The 18,348-nt window shown below is 46.2% G+C and overlaps 1 protein-coding gene and 2 long non-coding RNA genes across 6 annotated transcripts in view; all 3 read left to right on the top strand.

Annotated features, from left to right (window-relative positions):
- The window catches only part of LOC104876413, a 15,039-nt gene extending 3,361 nt beyond the window's left edge, over nucleotides 1-11,678 (top strand). The window contains exons 2-5 of one of the 2 annotated variants that reach the window (XR_004514983.1): nucleotides 2,365-3,648; nucleotides 3,926-4,113; nucleotides 7,436-7,533; nucleotides 11,642-11,678. This is a non-coding gene — a long non-coding RNA (uncharacterized LOC104876413). Of the gene's footprint in view, nucleotides 1-2,364; nucleotides 3,649-3,925; nucleotides 4,114-7,435; nucleotides 7,534-10,344; nucleotides 10,378-11,641 lie in introns of those variants that run through there. The other variant, XR_784329.2, reaches the window with a different exon arrangement.
- A 410-nt stretch (nucleotides 11,679-12,088) lies between these two features.
- LOC104876414 lies at nucleotides 12,089-15,176 on the top strand. The gene is made up of 4 exons (XR_784330.2): nucleotides 12,089-12,127; nucleotides 12,646-12,774; nucleotides 13,800-13,940; nucleotides 14,914-15,176. It is a non-coding gene; the product is annotated as an uncharacterized LOC104876414 (long non-coding RNA).
- Nucleotides 15,177-18,128: 2,952 nt separating this feature from the next.
- Rfwd3 (ring finger and WD repeat domain 3) overlaps nucleotides 18,129-18,348 on the top strand; it is a 34,773-nt gene continuing 34,553 nt past the window's right edge. For all 3 annotated transcript variants that reach the window (XM_010644403.3, XM_010644401.3, XM_010644400.3), the window contains exon 1: nucleotides 18,129-18,263. In XM_010644403.3, the coding sequence (XP_010642705.1) occupies nucleotides 18,221-18,263 (43 nt within the window). In that variant the 5' untranslated portion in view covers nucleotides 18,129-18,220. The remainder of the gene's footprint in view (nucleotides 18,264-18,348) is intronic.

Below are 18,348 nucleotides of genomic sequence, written 5' to 3'. Positions count from 1 at the left end.
TCCTGGAGAGCAGAGCTTTCGTTTCCCACCCTCTGACGGGAGGGCCTGGTGCCCGCCTCGCCCTTCCGCCCTCCCTGTCCCTCCCCACCGTAGCCTCCTCCCGCCTGGCTTCTCCTCCTCCTCACCCCTCCTCCTCGGCCCCTCTACCTCCCTCCTCCTTCTGTCCTTTTCCAGGGCAGTGGTACTCAGTCACTGAGCTACACCCCCAGCCCCCTCCCTTTTTTTATCTTCTATTTTGTGACAGGTCTTGTTCAATTGCCCAGGCTAGACTGCAACTTGGGATCCTCCTACTCAGCCTCCCTAAATGCTGGGATTCCGTGGCTATGCCATCATGCCTAGCGCCCTCTTCTTTTTAGGCGATTTATTTCAGACACCAAGAAAGTACCCTGATGGTTTATTTAAAAATCGATAACTGCCGGGCGTTGTGGGGCAGGGCTGTAATTCCAGCGCTCCGGAGGCTGAGGCAGGAGGATCGCCGCGAATTCGAGGCCAGCCTGGGCTACATAATGAGTTCAAGACCAGGTGAAGCTACACAGCAAGACCCCCTCCCTCTTTCTGGGACCAGAGATTGAATCCAAAGCTTTCGCCTACAGTTCCACCCCCATCTCTTTTTTCTTTTTGAGATGGGTTCTTGCTAAGTCATCATAAATCACCAACTCTCCCAGGCTGGACTCCAATCTGTGATCCTCCCGCCTCAGTTTTCGGGAGTGCTGGGGTTACAGCTATGTACCACCCTGCCCAGCACCTATTCTCACTTTGATGTGCTACCTAGAGTTCCGGAAGTTCACTCCTTTCAGGTGTAGCTTTTCCAAGACTCTCAGTTAAGATGTAAATTGTTCAGGAAGAAGAATTAAATAGCTTACTATTAGGCAAACACAAATTGAGTAGCGTCCAGCACCGTTCTAATTGTTGGGGATACAGCACAGAGCAAAATAAAAATCTCTCCTCTCACCAGGCATGGTGCTGCACACCTGTAATCCTAGCACTCAGGAGGCTGAGGCAGGAGTATTGCTGAAAGTTCAAGGCTACAATGGACTACACAGCAATACTGTTTGAGAAAGAAAAAGAGAAAGAACGAGAGAGAAAGACTCTCTTCTCATAGAAAGTAAAGTTTGCTAATAGCTGAGTAAATTGTTTTAACTACAGAAAATGAAAACCTCAAAGTAGGGTGATGAGATACAACATGACAATGGTGCAGAAAGAATGGTCGGTGATAGGATGACATCTGATTTCCTGAATCAAGAGAGGGAGTTGGCCATACGGAGATGAGGGAGAAGAGCAGTTTGGGCAGAGGAAACATCAAGTGCAAAGGCCCTGAGGTGGCAATAAATATGGCAGGTAGAAATAAACATATCAAGTACAAGGAAGAGTCAGAAGGCCAGGCACCTTTCATGTAGTAGGCAAAGGAGGGTGGAACCAGATTAAAGTGAGAAGAAAGCTGGGTGTGATGGTGACGCATTCCCATAATCCCAGCACTCTGGGAGGCTGAGGCAGGAGAATGGCAAATTCAAACCCAGCCAGGGTAATTTATCTACTTAGTGAGACCTTGCCTCAAAATAAAAAGTAAGACTAAGGGTATAGCTCAGTATAAAGGCCCTAGATTCAACTCCCAGTTCCAAAAAACAAAAAAACCTAAAAAGTTTGAACAGCTTGAACAGAATCAATGACCTGCTTCCGCTGGGAGGTGACACACATCTTTCACGTTGAGGCTTTGACAGTGACTGTGACAGGTAAAAACCGGTGTCATGGTGGTTTTCAGTAGCATTTTGGTGCGATTTTGTTACAGCCCAGTGTTACGGTTACCTGAAGGTCTCCAGTGGTGAAGCAGTCAAGCTGCACTCAAGATGAAGGGGGCCAGGGATTGAGCTCAGTAGCATCCTGCCTCACAACACAAGGCCCTGAGTTCGATCCCCAGTACCAAAAAAAAAAAAAAGAGAGAGAGAGAGAGAGAGAGAGATGGAGGGGTTCTTTACTACACCAGCAACTCAGAGGAGTTCACACTCTGAAGTCTGAGCCCCAAATAGCAATGCAAGCAGCCTTATATAGCGATCTTAGGAGAAGGAGTGCTGGTCCCACCTACCAGGCGAGCATGCTCACTAAGGCAGTTGGGCAGAGTTTATAGAGTATTCCTGACACCTTACGTACAGACACAGTGCAGCACAACTGTTACACTACTTGAACAGAACGTTTGATACACTGGGCAGGAACATCTGCAGAACAAACAGTTACACTGCTTAAGCAGAAACATCCTATGGCGAGGGGGTGGGGGCTTGCCTACAAAGGCCTGCCCTGTTGTGCATTATTTCTTTATTGATTTTAGCTAACACTTCTATTTTTTTTAGTACTTTTCCTTTTTTCCTGCAGATAACACAAACACAGAAGCTACCCTGAAACGGTTAGAAAAGCACATGTTAGAAATCAAGGAGGCCTTGAAGAATTTGTAAGTTGCCAAGTCCCTTGTAAGCTGCAGTTCCCGAAGTACAAGTCATCTGCTTTCCAGGAGCTCGTGCCCCCATCCACCCCTGCCGACCCCACTTTCTGGAAGCAGCCACAGGTTTGGGGCCAGGCTTCTGTCCGTATAGCAGAATTTAAAGGAGCTTCTTCCTCTAATCCCAGAATTCTGGAGGCAGAGGCAGGAGGTGGTCTCGAGTTCAAGGCCAGCCTGGTCTACATAGCGAGACCCTGTCTCAAAAACACGAAATAAAACAATAAATATGAGCTTCTTGTCCAGCAAAAGATCCCCTGGCACCCATCAAAAGTGCTAGAAACTTCCATGAATAGTGTCTGTGTGAAGCACCTTTTGGTTACCAGAAGAAATGCTAGAGATAATCAATTTAGAAAGTGAAGTTTCTTTTGGATCACAGTTTTGGAAGTTTCAGTCCCTAATCAGTTGGCTCCATTGTTTTGGAACCTGTGGTAAACAGCATATGGCGGTAGGTGGAGGAGACAGAGCAAAAGTGCTCAGTTCAGGCACAAGAATAAAAGCACAGAGGAAGTCAAGGAGTCCCACAATCCCGTGGGGCCCACCCCCCAGGACCTCGAGGGCTCCCGCCAGGCCCAGCCTCTTAGAGGGCTCACGACCTCCCGGAGCATCACTGCAGAGCTGGCCTGTAGCACGCGGGCCTTCAGAGGACGTTCCAGATCCCAGCTTCACCGCACTTGCTGAATGTTCAAGAAGAAATTCAGATCCAACTTCAAGTGCTCTCCACTCAGTGAAGCTGTGGGAATCCGCTCGTACTGTCGGAAGCTGGGCAGGAGGGCGCTAGGACGTGGAGAGTCCAGGGAGCGCGGGGCTAGGGTACAGGAGGGGAAAGGAGAGAGTGGACCCTGCCGCAGGGAAGTCGGTGAATTTTCTCTGGACTGACGGGATGCCAGGTGGCCCTGCACCAAGCTGTGCGGCAGGAGGAGGAGGAACTTCTCGATGAGAGGGCTCCAAGTTAAGGCTGGCCAGATGCAGTGGCGCAGGCCTGGAATCCTAGCCCTCAGCCAACGAAGCAGTGGCATCGGTGCAAGTTCAAGGCCAGCCTGGAACTACACAGTGAGACCCTGTCTCAAAAAAAATAAATAAAAAGGAGCTAAGGCTGGAAAGACGAGCAGGGTTGACGAGGAGGGCAAGGAAGGGCTAACCGTCCAGCTCTTTCTCTTCAGGTCAGTGAGAAGCAGAGCCCTTCTACCTTGGGATGACTCCACTGGAAGGCCCCCTGGGGCAGTTCTGGTTCATGCCGTGCCCCCCGTTATGTCACAGAGGTGCCATTTCCCCTAGACATTTTCCTAGCTCTCTGCCTCATTTGGGTTGGGGGGGGTTCTGTTTTGTTTTGATGTTTCTGTTTTTTGTGTTTGCAGTGCTGGGCATTTGACCTGGGGCCTCAGGCACACTCAGCCGGAGTTCTACCCATGTAGCTCACTGACTGTCTATTTCCTTCAGTCCCTGGCTGAGCTCAGACCCGCCACGACCCACACAGGAGCAAATCAAGGAGATGAAGGAGGAGGAGCTCTCGGGAGCCCCACGGACCCCGCTGAAGCAGAGCGAATTAGTGAACTTTATAAAGGAGCCTATCACCGGTCTCCAGTGGCCATAGAAGTATTCAGTAAGCCCCAGGCCAAAAGCATCAAGTAAGTTGTTTTGTATGATCTCGGAGGTATCACTTTTGCGGAACTCTCCAGGGATGGAGATGTACTGTCTCCATTTTTGGATGGGGAAACCAGGTCCCCAAGGGGTAAATGACTTGTCCTGTACTATTAATGAGCAGAGGTTGGATTTAAACAACTGTCTTTCTACCTTGATTATAGATCTTCCTAGTTTTATTTATGGGTTAGGAACTTTAAAAAGTGTGTTCCCAGGCTAGGGATTTAGCTCAGTGGTTCTAGTGCCTGACTCAAAAGAGCAGGGACCCAAGTTCAATCCCTAGTACCAAAAAAAAAACAAAAACTGTGTTTCATTCAATCCTGTTTCTCAGTTCCCCATCCCTTGCACAGACGACAGTTCTAGTGTTTCATTTCTATGTGTGTTTTTGTTGTTGTTGTTTTTACATGTTCATTTGTTTGAGACAGGCTCTCGCCACGTAGTTCAGGCTGGAACTCACTATGAAACCAGGCTGGCTTCAAACTCATGGCAATCCTCCTGCCTCAGCCTTCAGAGTGCGGGGAAGACAGGTGTGCACCAACCACCATGCCTGGCCTGAAACTGTTCTCTTAATTTAATTTTCAAATGGAAATACAACTAATTATTATAGGCTTTGGACTAATTATTATAGGCTCTGACAGACCCTGGGCAAGGGGCTATTCCTTTCTTTTAAATTAATATATGTTTACCATACATAATAATTAATTCATCTTGTGGAATGGGCACATATACATCTCACGTCTTTGTCATTTGTATTTCCTCTTCTCCTCCATCTCCATACTCCCTTCTTTTTTTTTTTTTTTTTTTTTTTTTTTTTTTTTTTTAGCTACCAGGGATCAAACTCGTGTCCTTGGGCTTGCAATCCATACTCTCTTCTTATCTTCACGAAGTCTACCTACCTGTTTCCTATCATCTGTCTTTTATTTTGCTCATTAAAGTATTTCTATTTTGGGTTTCTCTCATATAAGAGGAAAGCATCCTATATGTAACCCCTGTTATTTCACTTGTGGTCTCAAGGTACACCCGTTTTCCTATAAACGACTCAATGCATCACGCAATGCTGAGTCGTACCCCACTGTGTATAAAGAGTATACCACATTGTCTTTATGTGTTGAGGGACATATAAGTCTCTTCGAAGACTTAGCTATTTTGAGCTGTGCTGCTGTAAATACGAGAATGCACGTATCACTGTAATATTATGTCTTTAGCTCTTTTGAGGAGATACTTAGGAGGGGAATAACTAGGTCAAAGGGAATTTGTACATTTAGTTTTTTGAGAAATCTCCATAGAGATTTCCATAGTGGTTACACTAGTTTATATTCCCACTGACAATGTAGAAGGACACCTCTTTCCTCACAACCTTGTCAGCATTTTTTATTTTTTGAGTTCTTTTTGTTTTTTGTTTTTTTGAAACAGGGTCTCACTATGTAGTTGAGACTGACCTGGAACTCACTATGTAGCCCAGGTTGGTCTCAAACTCACAGCAATCCTCCTGCCTCAGCCTCCTGAGTGCTGGGATTACAGGCATGTGCCACCACGCCTGGCTCTATTTTTTGAGTTCTTGATGATAGCCATTCTTTCTGGAGTAGGATGGTATCTGAATATTGTTTAAATTTGCATTTCTTTAATGGCCAGCGATGTTGAACATTTTGTTATGTACTTATTGGCCATTTGTACTTCTTATTTTGGAATTATCTATTCATTTCAATTGCCTATTCTTTGTTTTTTTGGTTTTTTTTTTTGGTACCAGGGATTGAACACGGGTCCTTGCACTTGCAAGACAGGCCACCTAACTGCTGAGCTAAATCCCCGGCAATTACCTATTCTTTGAATAGGGCTTTTATTTGAGAGAGTTCTAATCTTGTTGAGCTCTTTATATATTCTAGATGCTAGTCTTCTGTCTGAGTAGCTGGCAAAAATTATTGTCATTCTATAGGTTATCTCTTAACTCTTTTGGTTCTTTTCTTTGCTGTGCATAAGCTTTCTTATTTGAGATGCTCCTGTCTTGATTCTGAGTGCCATTTCTTTCTTTCTTTTTGGGGGGAGGGTACCAGGGATTGAACTCCGGTCCTTGCACTTACGAGGCAGGTGGTGGAACCACTGAGCTAAATCCCTGGCCCTGAGTGCTATTTCTTATGCTGTTGGGGTTCTATCCAGAAAGTCTTTGCCTATGCCTATGTCTTCAAGAGTTTTACCTATTTTATCTTCCAGCAGGTTAGGTGTTTCTAATTTTATATTTAAGTTTGATCCACTTATTTGATTTTAGTCCATGGTGAGAGATACGGTTTTAGATTCATTCTTCTGCCTGTGGAGAGGCAGTTTTCCCAGCACCGTTTTCCTCCATTGTGTTTTTGGCCCTTTTGTCAAAGATCAGATGGCTGTGCCCTTTCTCTTTAAGTGTCCCACTCACTGTGATTAAGAAAGTTGAATTGAGCTAGTGATTCCAGGGAGACCATTTACTTCCCACATTCCTGAAGGCCCATGGTCTTGAAAGACTTTTGTTTATAAAATTTCTCTTAATCATTCAGGAGTCTGAGGCAGTTGGATCACTGAGTTCGAGGCCAGCCTGTACTACATAGCAATACCTTGTCTCAAAAATAAAAATACAAGATAATAATAATAATAATAATAAATTTTTCTCTTAATAAATAATACCATTGGGCATGGTGATGCCTGCCGATAATTCTAGCACTTAGGAGGCTGAGGGAGGAGAATCACCGTGAGTTTCAGGCCAGCTGGGCCACGTAGTGAATTCAAAGCCAGCCTGAACTACATAGTAAAACCCTGTCTCAAAAAAAACACCAAAACAAAACCTGAATTTGTTTTTGCCAATCAAGGACACACACCTCAGTCTATGAGAGCCTACACTAAACCACACAGTAACAAAAATGTGACCTGTGGGTTTGCCTAGTAAAGCCTCATAGTTCATAAAATACAGTGTTAGCCGGGCGTGGTGGCACACAGCTGTAATCCCAGCACTCGGATAGCTAAGGCAGGAGGATTGGAAATTCAAGGCCAGCCCTGGCTACCCAGCACCACCCTGTCTCAATATAACAAAATAAATCAATAAGTTAGTTAATGTAATTCTATCAGGCACTTGAGATACCAAAACCAGATTAGCGGGCCACATTACTCTTCACAGACACTTGGGGACTGGCTCTGCTGCACGTTCACCCGGAGTTCCGTGTTTCCCACTGCAGCCAAGTTTACCCCCGACCAGTGAGGCTGCTGGCACCTTGCCCCCCCCCACACACTCCGGTTACCCTCTCAGGAACTTCTGGGTCTGAATGCTAACCCCGCTTCCCCTCCTAGAACAGTGAGAAAGCATTTCCACAAGGAGATCAGCCACCTGAGAGAGTTTGATTCTCCCAACATCCTGCACATACTCAGGATTTGCATTGTTGAAAGAGGTAAGGGGGCTTCTGGGGTTGATTGAGTTCGGAATGGCCTGGGATCACCTTCTGTGTTTTAATGAGTTATGTTTTTTAGGAACAGCTAAAAGGGAATGATCTATACCGTGTAGATTTGTTTTTCTCTTCTTTTGCTTAGTTTTGTTTTAGTATATGTGCTGCCAAAGCGAGCACTGCTTAGTTTTGTTTTGTTCTGTTTTGAGATAGCCTCTCATTATGTAGTTGAGGCTGAACTTGAGCTCACTACATAGCCCAGGGTGGCCTCAGACTGGCAGCGATCCCCCTGCCTCAGCCTCTCAAGTACTGGAATTGCAGGCGTGCCTCCCCACGCTCAGCATACAACGTGGTTATTATCAGTGAATTTGTTTGTCTCATAATGCAAGTTCCAGTCTTTCATGAGAACAGGGCTTTGGGCCAAGGGTTGTTTGCATGAATGTGGCCATGTTTCCTTCGGCGATTCCCTGGGACCCCAGGGGGTGCTTGATCAGATGCTGGCCGAACCAAAAAAAAAAAAATTCACACAGATGCTGGCCTGGATGGCGGACACGTTAGTTGCTGTAAAATAATGTAAAGTTGCCTGACCCAAATAGGGAATCCACCCTTGATCATCTAAAAAGTCAACTGCCTGCTCTTTTATCAAGAACCTTGTGGACTGGTTCTTTCTCTCTCTCTTTCTTTCTTTTGGTACTCAGGATTGAACTCAGGTCCCTGTGCTTGCGAGGCAGGCACCAGAACCACTGAGCTAAATCCCTGGCCCGGTTCTTTATTTATTATTTTTGTTTGTATTTTTTGAGATAGAGTCTGACCTCAAACTCTGGCAATCCTCCTCAGCCTGCTGGAATTACAGTCACATGCCAACACACCCAGCTTTACTTTTTAATGTGGCTGAGTTTTCTCGCATAGCATGGTCTCTCCTGCTGTCCATGCCTTACCACTATTGCCTAGACAGGGGACAGAACAACTCCCGTCCTATCGGCTCTGGCGCTCTCTCTGCAGCCCTGGCCAGTTGGACTTCAGAGCACAGACTCCCAGTCTAGAGGAAACCTATTCTCCTGGGTAAAGGCCGAGGTAGCTGACTCACCTTGGTGTGTTGGTTTTCTGCCTCAAGCCTATGCCCTGAGACCTTGACTAGACTCTTGTGAGCACTGTGCAAACAAAACACATGTTTGCAGCCCTGTTGGGCCTCACAGTTGAATGGGAAGACATGACTCAAATAAATACTCAAACAAATGTAGAATTGTACCATGCTAAGCCGGGAGTGGTGGTGCATTTCTATTTTCCCAGCATCTGGGAGACTAAGGCAGGAGGAGAGGCCGGCCTGGGCTATATAGTGAGGTCAAAACCAGCTTCAAAGGAGCCAGGGAATTTAGCGCAATGGTTCCGCCACCTGCCTCGGAAGCACAAGGACCCAAGTTCGATCCCTGGTACCAAAAAAGAAAAAAGAAAAATACACCCAGCTTCTAAAATAAAAATAAATAAATAAGCATCTGGGAGACTAAGGCAGGAGGAGAGGCCGGCCTGGGCTATATAGTGAGGTCAAAACCAGCTTCAAAGGAGCCAGGGAATTTAGCGCAATGGTTCCGCCACCTGCCTCGGAAGCACAAGGACCCAAGTTCGATCCCTGGTACCAAAAAAGAAAAAAGAAAAATACACCCAGCTTCTAAAATAAAAATAAATAAATAAAATAGGCAGGAGCTTGGAAAAGGGCTTCTCTCCCTACCGCAGGAAGTTCACCTCGGTTCTGCATGGTCACCGAGGACTGTGAGCAGGGGAGCCTGAGGGACGTGCTGGTTGAGGACACGAACCTCCCGCTGGGTCTGCAAATCCTCCTGGTCCTGGGAGCAGCCAAAGGCTTGCACCAGTACTGGTGCGTGCCGGGCCCTGGGAGAGGGGACCAGTCTGTCTGCGCTACCCATGAAGACCCGGGGAGGAAAGGTGGAAGCCCCAGATCGCCTCTCCTCCACCGGCTGTGTCAGTATATAATCTGATTACAGCGCCTGAAGGAAGGACAGGAGGCTAAAGCCAGTCAGCAGCAGTTCCCAGAATTGCAGATTGAATTTGCCAATCAGGCTGCTCTCGCCCCGGGATGAGGAAGGAGCTCTTTCTACCTCTGAACTATCTCCAGCTCTCTTTATTTTTATTATTTTTTAAATTTTGAGACAAGTTTTCACTGTGTTCCTCAGGCCCCAAGAGGGGCTCAAATTTGAGATTCTTCTGCCTCAGCCTCCCAAAATGCTGGAATTACAAGTGAGTGAACCACACCCAGCTTCTTGTGGAGTTAAACAGACCCTACTCTTAGGGCTGCCAGATTTAGCAAATAAAAGTGCACATACCCAGTTCAATTTAAATTTCAGATAACTGTCTGAATCATGAATATTTATGTAGTATAAGTATAGCCTAAATATTGGGTGGGACGTACACTGAATTTCAGATCTATCAAATTTCAGATAAACAAATATTATTCTTTAGTGTAACTATGTCCCATGCAGTTTTGGTAGATACTTGTATTTTTAAAAAATTCATTGCTTAGCCAAAGCGAAAACTGAACTGGGTGACTTTTGTCTCACGTCTTACCTGGCAGCCCTCACTGCAGCCACATGAAGTCCATGGTTCTATTCCTGGGTCTCAGGAGGTCGGACTTGTAAGTCACCTGCAGTGTTTTTGTACAACATTGCTAGTACCCTCCTCCCCCAGTACTGGAAATCTAACTCAGGACCTTGTGCTTGCCTGACAGTCATGGGCAGAGGTGTCATCGAGCTAAATCCCTGGCCCTCACCAGTATTATTACTTTTTTTTTTTTTTTTTTTTTAGACAACATCTCACTATGCAGCCCAGGCTGACCTCAAATTTGCAGCAATCCTCCTGCCTCAGCCACCTGAGTGCTGGGATTTCAGGCATGCACCACCACATCCGGCACAGGTATTATTTACTTAACATTTCTTGAAATAGCGGAGATTAAACTGAGGACCTTTGTGCTGGGCTACATCCCCAGCCCTTTTTTATTATTTTATTTTGAGACAGAGTCGCTACATTGACCTAGGCTGAGCTTGAACATGCAGTCTTCCTGTCTCAGCCTCCTGAAGTGCTGGGATTACAGGTGTGAGCCACCACCCCCAGCTAATATTTTTCTTCAAATGGACTTGCTTTTTAAAAATCTAAATAAATAGTTCTTAAAACCTAAATAAGATAATAAATAAATAAATATAAGAGGCCAAGGCATGAGGATCACAAGCCCAAAGCCAGCCTAGGCAACATAGCAAGATTCTGTCTCAAAATAAAATTTTTTCAGAGAGCTACAAGTGGGCGTGGTGGTGCGTAACTGTAATTGCAGCACTCTGGAGGTTGAAGCAGCTCCAGGCTAGCCAACTACACAGCACGTTAAAGCCCAGCCTGAACTACTAGCAAAACTCTGTCTCAGTAGCTAGATGTGGTGGGGTATGCCTAATCCCCACTTGGGAGGCTGAGGCAGGCAGATCAGCAAGAGTTTGAGGCCATCCTAGACTAAATAGTGAGTTCACAGCCAGCCTGGACTGTCTCAAAAAAACAAAAGCAAAACAACACCAAAGCCCTATCTCAAAAGTTAATTAAAATTAAAATTAAAAAGGTCTCAGTGGGAAGAGTGCTTGCCTAGAATGTGCAAGGATTTGAATTCAGTGCCCTGAAACAAAAAACAAAACAGTAAAAAAAAACTTTGTTGCCTACCATAAAACCAGAATTATTTTCCACAAAGAGGTGACCACAAATGAAATGAAAGAATGTAGGGCCCGGGATTTAGATCAGTGGTTCCACCTCCTGCCTTGAAAGTGCAAGGACCGGAGTTAGATCCTGTACCAAAAGAGAGAGAGAGGGGGGGGGGAGAGAGAGGGAGAGAGAGAGTGTAAATAGATTCTCCCCAGAATAAGCTGCCTTCCAGCAGGTCTGTAATTCAGACACAACGCGCTTCCTCTTTGTACTCGAGAGACAGTATTTGACTCAAGGATGTATCAAGGACACTGTCACCAAATTGAGACTTTTTCCTTAATACAATCAGAAAGACTAGAATAAATTGAAAGGAGGAGGATCTTCTCTGTGTATAATCCTTTTTTTTTTTTCCCTTTTATTGTGACAGGTGTGGCGGTCCAGCCGTCGCAACACGAACGTGCCTGAGTTGGGGAGTGAGGACTGAGAAAGGAAAGAACACTCAAGCCTGAGCGGAGACGAAGAGAAGTCTGATTTATGTCACAGGAACAGCTCCTTTTATAGGTTCACATCAACAGGAAGCACCAAGCAACTATTTGTATCTTTTATGCAAAGACCGGATTTTCTGACTCTGCAAAGAACATCAGATCTATGGCTGTCTCTTTGAGTTTCTTCCGTTGCAGCAACAAGTTTAACAAGCAGAGTCCTAGAATGTTACAGATTGTATCAATGCCTTGAGTGTAGAGGTGAAGAAGTTTCCTTTTAAATGTCAAACTCCTAGAGGGCCACGGCCCGGCTCCCACAGACAGGGTCTGTTATGTAGTTCAGCCTGGCCTTGAACTCACTATGGAGCCCAGGCTGGCCTCAAACTCATGGCAATCCTCCTGCTTCAGCCTCCCAAATGCTAGGATTGTAGGTATGCATAGTTGGTTCTCCATATATAATCTGGCATAGTACTATACCTCATTCTCTTTGGAAATACCATACTAACTATTAATTTAACTTTTTGGTTTTGGTGGGATTTTTTTTGTTTTGTGTTGTTTTATTTTGTTAACAGAGACTTGCTCAATTTCCCAGGCTGCCCTCAAACTTTCAATCCTCTTGCCTCAGCCTCCCAGAATTCTGGGATTACAGGTCTGTACCTGATTGGTTTATAAATGCTGGCTTAGTGCTTTATAATCTATCTCAAATAACCCTCACTGCCATCATCCTTGTTACACACTGGAGAAATCTCTCTGTATTTCTCTTGGTTCAATGCAGTATGATAAATTGATTGAATGAAGTCAGCCAGCAACGTAGCACACAGACACTGGAAATCAATCCATCAAGGAAGAGACCATTCTGTGATAATCCTGGGTCCGACCAGCCCCCATCCCCTGCCCTCCACTCAAATCTTCCTTCTTCTTTCTGCCTCTAACTCATCTTTCTGTCTAGCTCACCGGATTTGAGTTGAGAGAAGACTTCCGTCAGTCAGAAAATGAAGGAGCCTAAAACAGCATCCATCTCACCCCAGAGACGGAACAATCCATTTCATAAATACGGCATTAAAGCTGAAATATACAGGTATGTTCCTGTTCTTGTGCTCATCCCACCTCAAATGAACAGAACAGGAAGTCCAAGGAAAACTTCCTCTGAGAGCCAGGCGAACTGGTGCACACCTGTAATGCCGGCACTCAGGAGGCTGAGGCAGGAGGAACACTGAGAGTTCAAGGCCAGTCTGGGCGACATAGTGAGTTCAAGGCCAGCCTAGACAACACAGTGAGACCCTGTCTCAAAAAAACAACAAAAACAAAAACAAAAAGACCTCCTCTGAGGACCACCTTAATTCTGTTGAGCAGAGTTGAGGGGTAATCAGAAAAGTCACCGAGTTTTCTGGAAATGACTAGAGGGACACAGGAAAGGAACTCATTGTAGTGTTAAGTTTCTTGGTTTTCCTTCAGCTTTGGAATCATCCTCTGGGAAGTTGTCGCTGGGAGGATGCCATTTGAAGGTGAAGACTGTAAAGGCTGGCTCTGCTGGTTTTGGGTTGGGCCCCTGTCCACGAGACTAGAAATCCCTGTTAGTGCAGGTCCACGTGCTTGGCCCTTCGGTGGAAAGTGTCTGGGTTTATCAGCGGCATCAGTGGACATCCGTGTCTTCTCCGTACTTGAGGTTCCCTCTTCCCACAGCAGCCTTCAGCATCCAGAGAGACGTGTGTGAGGCTGCCAAAGCAATGCTTTTGCTTTGTTTTGCTTTTGATTTTTATGAGTACGTGTTTGCAGTACATAATGATTACACTCAGAGCTAGGTGTAGTGGTGATCGCCTGTCATCCCTGCACTCTGAGAGGCTGAGGCAGGAGGATCTCAAGTTCGAGGCCAACCTGGGTGACTTAGTGACTTAGCTAGACCCTGTCTCAAAATAAAACATTAAAAAAGGGCAGGGGAGGTAGCTCTGAGTGAAGACCCTGGGGTCAAGCCTCAGAACTGCAAAAACAAATATGATTCCATCCATCGTGTGGGGGTTGATTCACATACATAGCATATTTTAATTCTTTTTACCTCCCTTTAGAGCAATGTCTAACATCTCCCACCTTGTCATTGCTATGCAGGCTGTAACTCTAAGGAGATCCGCCAGCTGGTGTGTGAGAAGCGGCTGCAGCGGATGCTGAGTGAAGACTGCTCTCCCCCGCTGCAGGAGGTCATTAAGGAGTGCCGGGCCTACCAGCCTTCTGAGCAGCTCTCTGTGGACAGTAAGCATCTTCCTACCGAGAGGGGCATAAGCCATGTGTTTATTTCACAGTTGTGAAAGATTTTTTGTTTTGATTGATTGATTAATTTTGCATTTTGGAGACAGGATCTTGCTGTTAGTTCAGGCTGGCTTCAGACTCACTGTGATCCTCCTGCCTCAGCCTCCTGCGAGCTGGGATTATAGATGTGTGCCATCACATCGGCAAGATTTTTTTTTTTTTGAGCTCCAAGAGAGTAATTTATATTGAGGAGTGATTTTGCCCACCCGGAGAGCTTGGCCTTTGTCTCAGGACACTTTTGACAGTCACAACTCAGGGGTAGGGTGTATATTCTTGGTGTCTAAGGGATAAGAGGCCAGGGATCAACCTAGCATGGGCTGCTCACTTGTAACCCCAGCCCTCTGAGAGGCTGAGGCAGGAGATTGACTGTTTGAGCCTAGCCTTGGTGGTTTAGCAAGACCCTGTCTCAAAAAAATTGAAAAGGGCTAGGGATTTAGCTCAGTGGTTCTGCTGCCTGCCTTGAAATCACAAGGTCTGGAGTTTGATCCCCGGTACCAAAAAAAAAAAAAAAAAAAAAAAAAAAAAAAAAAAAGAAAGAAAAAAATCTAGGAATGTAGTTCAGTATGAAGGCCTTAGGTTCCATTCCCTAGTATATATGAAAAGAGAAAGTAAAGGAAATTAGGCCAAGGTTGCTACTCAGTTTTCTAAAATGCACAGATCAGCCCTCTGCAACAAAGAATGATTCCACCCAAGTGTCTCAAAAAATAAAAGAAGAAAAGAAAATCAGTGGATCAAGTAAGAGGAGAACTTCCTCTTACTTCCTGTCCCAAATGCTTGAGTGCAGATGGTGGTTCAGGCATCTGCCAGAGCAGGGGACATGGTTTCTATGTGACTGTGCCGTTCGCACGTGGTATTGTATGTCTAGCCTGGTGCTCAGCTTTGGGCAGATCTCACTTCCTGTTCTGTTCATTCACAGAAATCCTAGAGAAACTGTCTGCCTTTACTGATAGTGTGTGAAAACCTGAAGCCAGCAGTCCTGGACAAGCAGCTGAGAGAAACACAAATTGGATGTCTCCGACCTGAAAATGTCAATAAACGATCTCCTGTGTTCACACCTCTTGGCAATGTGACTTTTGTACTTGTACCATTAAGCAGTGCAGTCTCACAGTGCCCACCTGTAATTGTAGCACACAGGAGGCTGAGGCAGGAGGAACACCAGGAGTTTGAGGCCAACCTGGACTACATAGAGAGTTCAAAGGCAGCCTGAACTACATGGCAAGACCCTGTCTCAAAAAACAGAAAAAAAAAAAAAAAAAAAAAAAGCGAAGTCTGTACCACACCATCTGAATCTGGACTGGCACTGTGACTTGATTTGGTCAATAAAATATGCAAGTAATGTCAGTATGTCAGTTCCAAGCCTAGACTTCAAGAGGCCTTACGATGTCTACTACCCTACCCAGACGTGAGCCCATTGGGCTAGTGTGCTGGAGAACAGGGGCCAAATGGAGGGATCTGTCTCAGCCAAGATCCCGAGAGACCAGCCAGCCTTGCTGCTGACCCTGATGACAGCCCAGTGGAGACCAAAGAGCCTTCCAGCGTGACCCAGCCCTACTTGCCCATTCACAGAATCAGGAGCTAGATAAATGAATTGTTGACTTCAACCACTGCTTTTTGGATGATTTGTTACAAATTGGTCGCTAAGCAAATGCTGGCCAACCTTTCCTCTTGCCACCGAACTGAGTACAGATTCCTCCATTGGATACCCATGACCTTGGATCTCCAACCCCACTTGACTTTCCATTCCAGATCCCAGTACTCTCCTGGTGTGGTCTTCAATCTCTGAGCCCCAGAGGACCCAGCAGGGAAACTAAGTCAGGGAGTTGAACCTGGAGAGGACTTCAGGGAAAGGATGGACTTTAAAGAAACCACCCACTCTGCTCAGCTGTTTTTGTAATCATGTAGGAACAGGATCCCAATGTTTCCAGAGCTTTACATTTGTCAAAACAAGCCAAATAGGATTTTTCTGTTGTCTGTATTTTTTAAAGTTGGCATCTCATTAAAAATTATTTTAGCTGGACATGGTGGCATATGCCTGTAATCCCAGCATTTGGGAGGCTGGGGCAGGAGGATTGGCATAAGTTCGAGGCCAGCTGGACTACACAGTAGTTCAAGACCAGCTTGAACTACATGGCAAGACCCTTTTTGGGGGGGGGTGATTGGCCTTGTTCCAGCCACCAAGGAGCAAAAAGCCTTGGGTTGTCCAGCGTGGACTTGAACTTGCAATCCTCCTGCCTCACCTTCCCAGAGTCTATCTACATTTACTGAGTAGCGTGTGAAAACCTGAAGCAAGGATTCCTGGACAAGAGGTTAAGAGAGGCACAAGCCGAACATATCTGATTGGAAAATGTTGATAAATGTTCTCCTGTGTCCACACCTCTTGGAAATGAGACTTTGCTGCTCTTCCCTTCAAGCGGAGTCTCAGCAGGACCAGAGTGTTAGGATTATAGGCAGCAGCACCACACCTGCACATGGCTGCCTGTTAAAGTCCCTAAATCCCTGGTGTTCAGAGCTCCTCTAGATGCTCCGAAAATGGACACTAAACACCTGCCTGCCCCTCTCTCCTGAGGAAGAGGAACAGGCTTACAGGATTTTCCTGGAGGTCCGGTGGGGACTCTGAGCCTCCATTTTCTCTTCTGTGAGATGGGTAACAATGTCGGCCGTCTTGCTGGGACATTGGACATACTGAGAAGGGGCTGCCACATTACCATGGTTAGCAGTAGCGTTCTGGGGAGCCAGTGGCCAGTTCCCAGCATGTCAAGGCTGTGACCAGGGCTTTAGAGACCCAAGATTAAGGACTTTAAAATACTGGGAGTGGGCTTGTTTGCAGAAGGGGCCCTGCTGCTGACCCCCAGCCTTGAAGAGCCTGGGTGTGCAGGTGACTGACACAGAGTCCCTAGGGCTGGCCTGTGGCTCCCTGCGGCTGAGGGGTAGGACAGCAGAACCCCACAATGGAGATGCTACAGATCCTTGCTCCTCAGACCTCTGCTCTGGTCAGTTTCCATGGCAGCGTAGGTCAGGACCCTTGGGGAGTCCCCCAGGCTGGGGAGTCCCACAGAGCCCAGCTGGGCCTGCACCCTTCTTGGGAGCAGAGGATGGGGCAGAGCTGGCTGAGCACCACAGTCTCAGCCTGTTTAGTGAGGATCTGGGACTGCTTTTTCTCTTTTAACCTAGAACGTGGTTTGTTTGCTTTTTTTTTTTAAAGTCTCTGCCATTAAGACTGAAGGTGATGTTCTGTAATCCCTGTACTGGGATTAAGGTGTGGGCCACGACACCCAGCCATCCATTTATAAATTTCTTTCTCCTCGAATTAGCCATTCTATAACCCAGCAGCAGCAACTTCCCCAGAGAGCAGGAAAAGAAGTACAAATGTTGGTGACAGGTTTGGAGGAAAAAATATTGAAAAGTCAGTACTTGGGTATCTACTAATTATGCTCCTCTCTGCTACCAATTCCACTGAAAATGGCTGTTAATAAAATTTTGGCAACACACAGGTTATGCCTGAGGGTTTGTTTGTTTGTGCCTTTCTCCTGAAGAGATTTTTGTCTTCCAAGCGAGGTGTTTGAAAAATCTTTGCTGTTAAATAATGTTAACAATTCATAAGACGGCAATTTACCGGAGTGGTTTGAGGTTGAAGGAATCGTAGGGAAATCCTTTTTCGATCCTATAGGCAAGCTCTTCAAGCCCATAATACAGTATGTATGAGTGCGATCGTCCCACCGACTTTTACAGGCTCCACGATTCTGAGGGCAGTACTTTGAAATGGATTAGCTACTGTCCTTTGGATAGAGATTGCGCCTTCACTAAAGTGTTGGGAGAAGCAACAGGAAGCACAGAATTAATACTTTTATCTCCATTCCCAAGTGAGGCAAGATAATTTTTTTCTCCCGCCAAAAAGTTCAAATTAATAGCGGTTAAAAAAAAACAACTTCCGCTCCTCCTTCGGGGATGGGCGCGAGGTGACGGACATAGGTTTCTACCAATTGTACGTACGTAGTCCCTCCTAGTGAGTGGACCACTCAATGAGAATGGACCAGCCAATGAGAATGCCGTTGTTTCAATTTTTGGCCACCAGCGGAAGAAGAAGTCAGAGTATTGGTCGCCGGCTGGGGCTGCCGCCCAATAGAAACACGCCGAGCCTGCGGTTTGGGCGGGCAGCGCGAGCTGTTTAGGAAAAGATGGTTGGTTTCCGCGCGTACTGAGCTTTTCGGCGGTAACGACCGCAAATGTGGCTGGCTCGGAAATTCCGGCGCGGGCCCACACCTTCAGGTGAGGCGGCTTTTGCTTATCCCCAGGCCGTGGGCTTACTTAGTTTCAAAATAACTTCCTCGGCCATAGTTCCCAGTTGCGGGGC

This window comes from Fukomys damarensis, unplaced genomic scaffold, assembly GCF_012274545.1.
Source record: "Fukomys damarensis isolate Sample0158 unplaced genomic scaffold, DMR_v1.0_HiC HiC_scaffold_32, whole genome shotgun sequence".
Lineage (NCBI taxonomy): Eukaryota > Metazoa > Chordata > Mammalia > Rodentia > Bathyergidae > Fukomys > Fukomys damarensis.
Note: the sequence above shows the minus strand (reverse complement) of the source record. Positions and strands in the feature narration are given on the sequence as shown.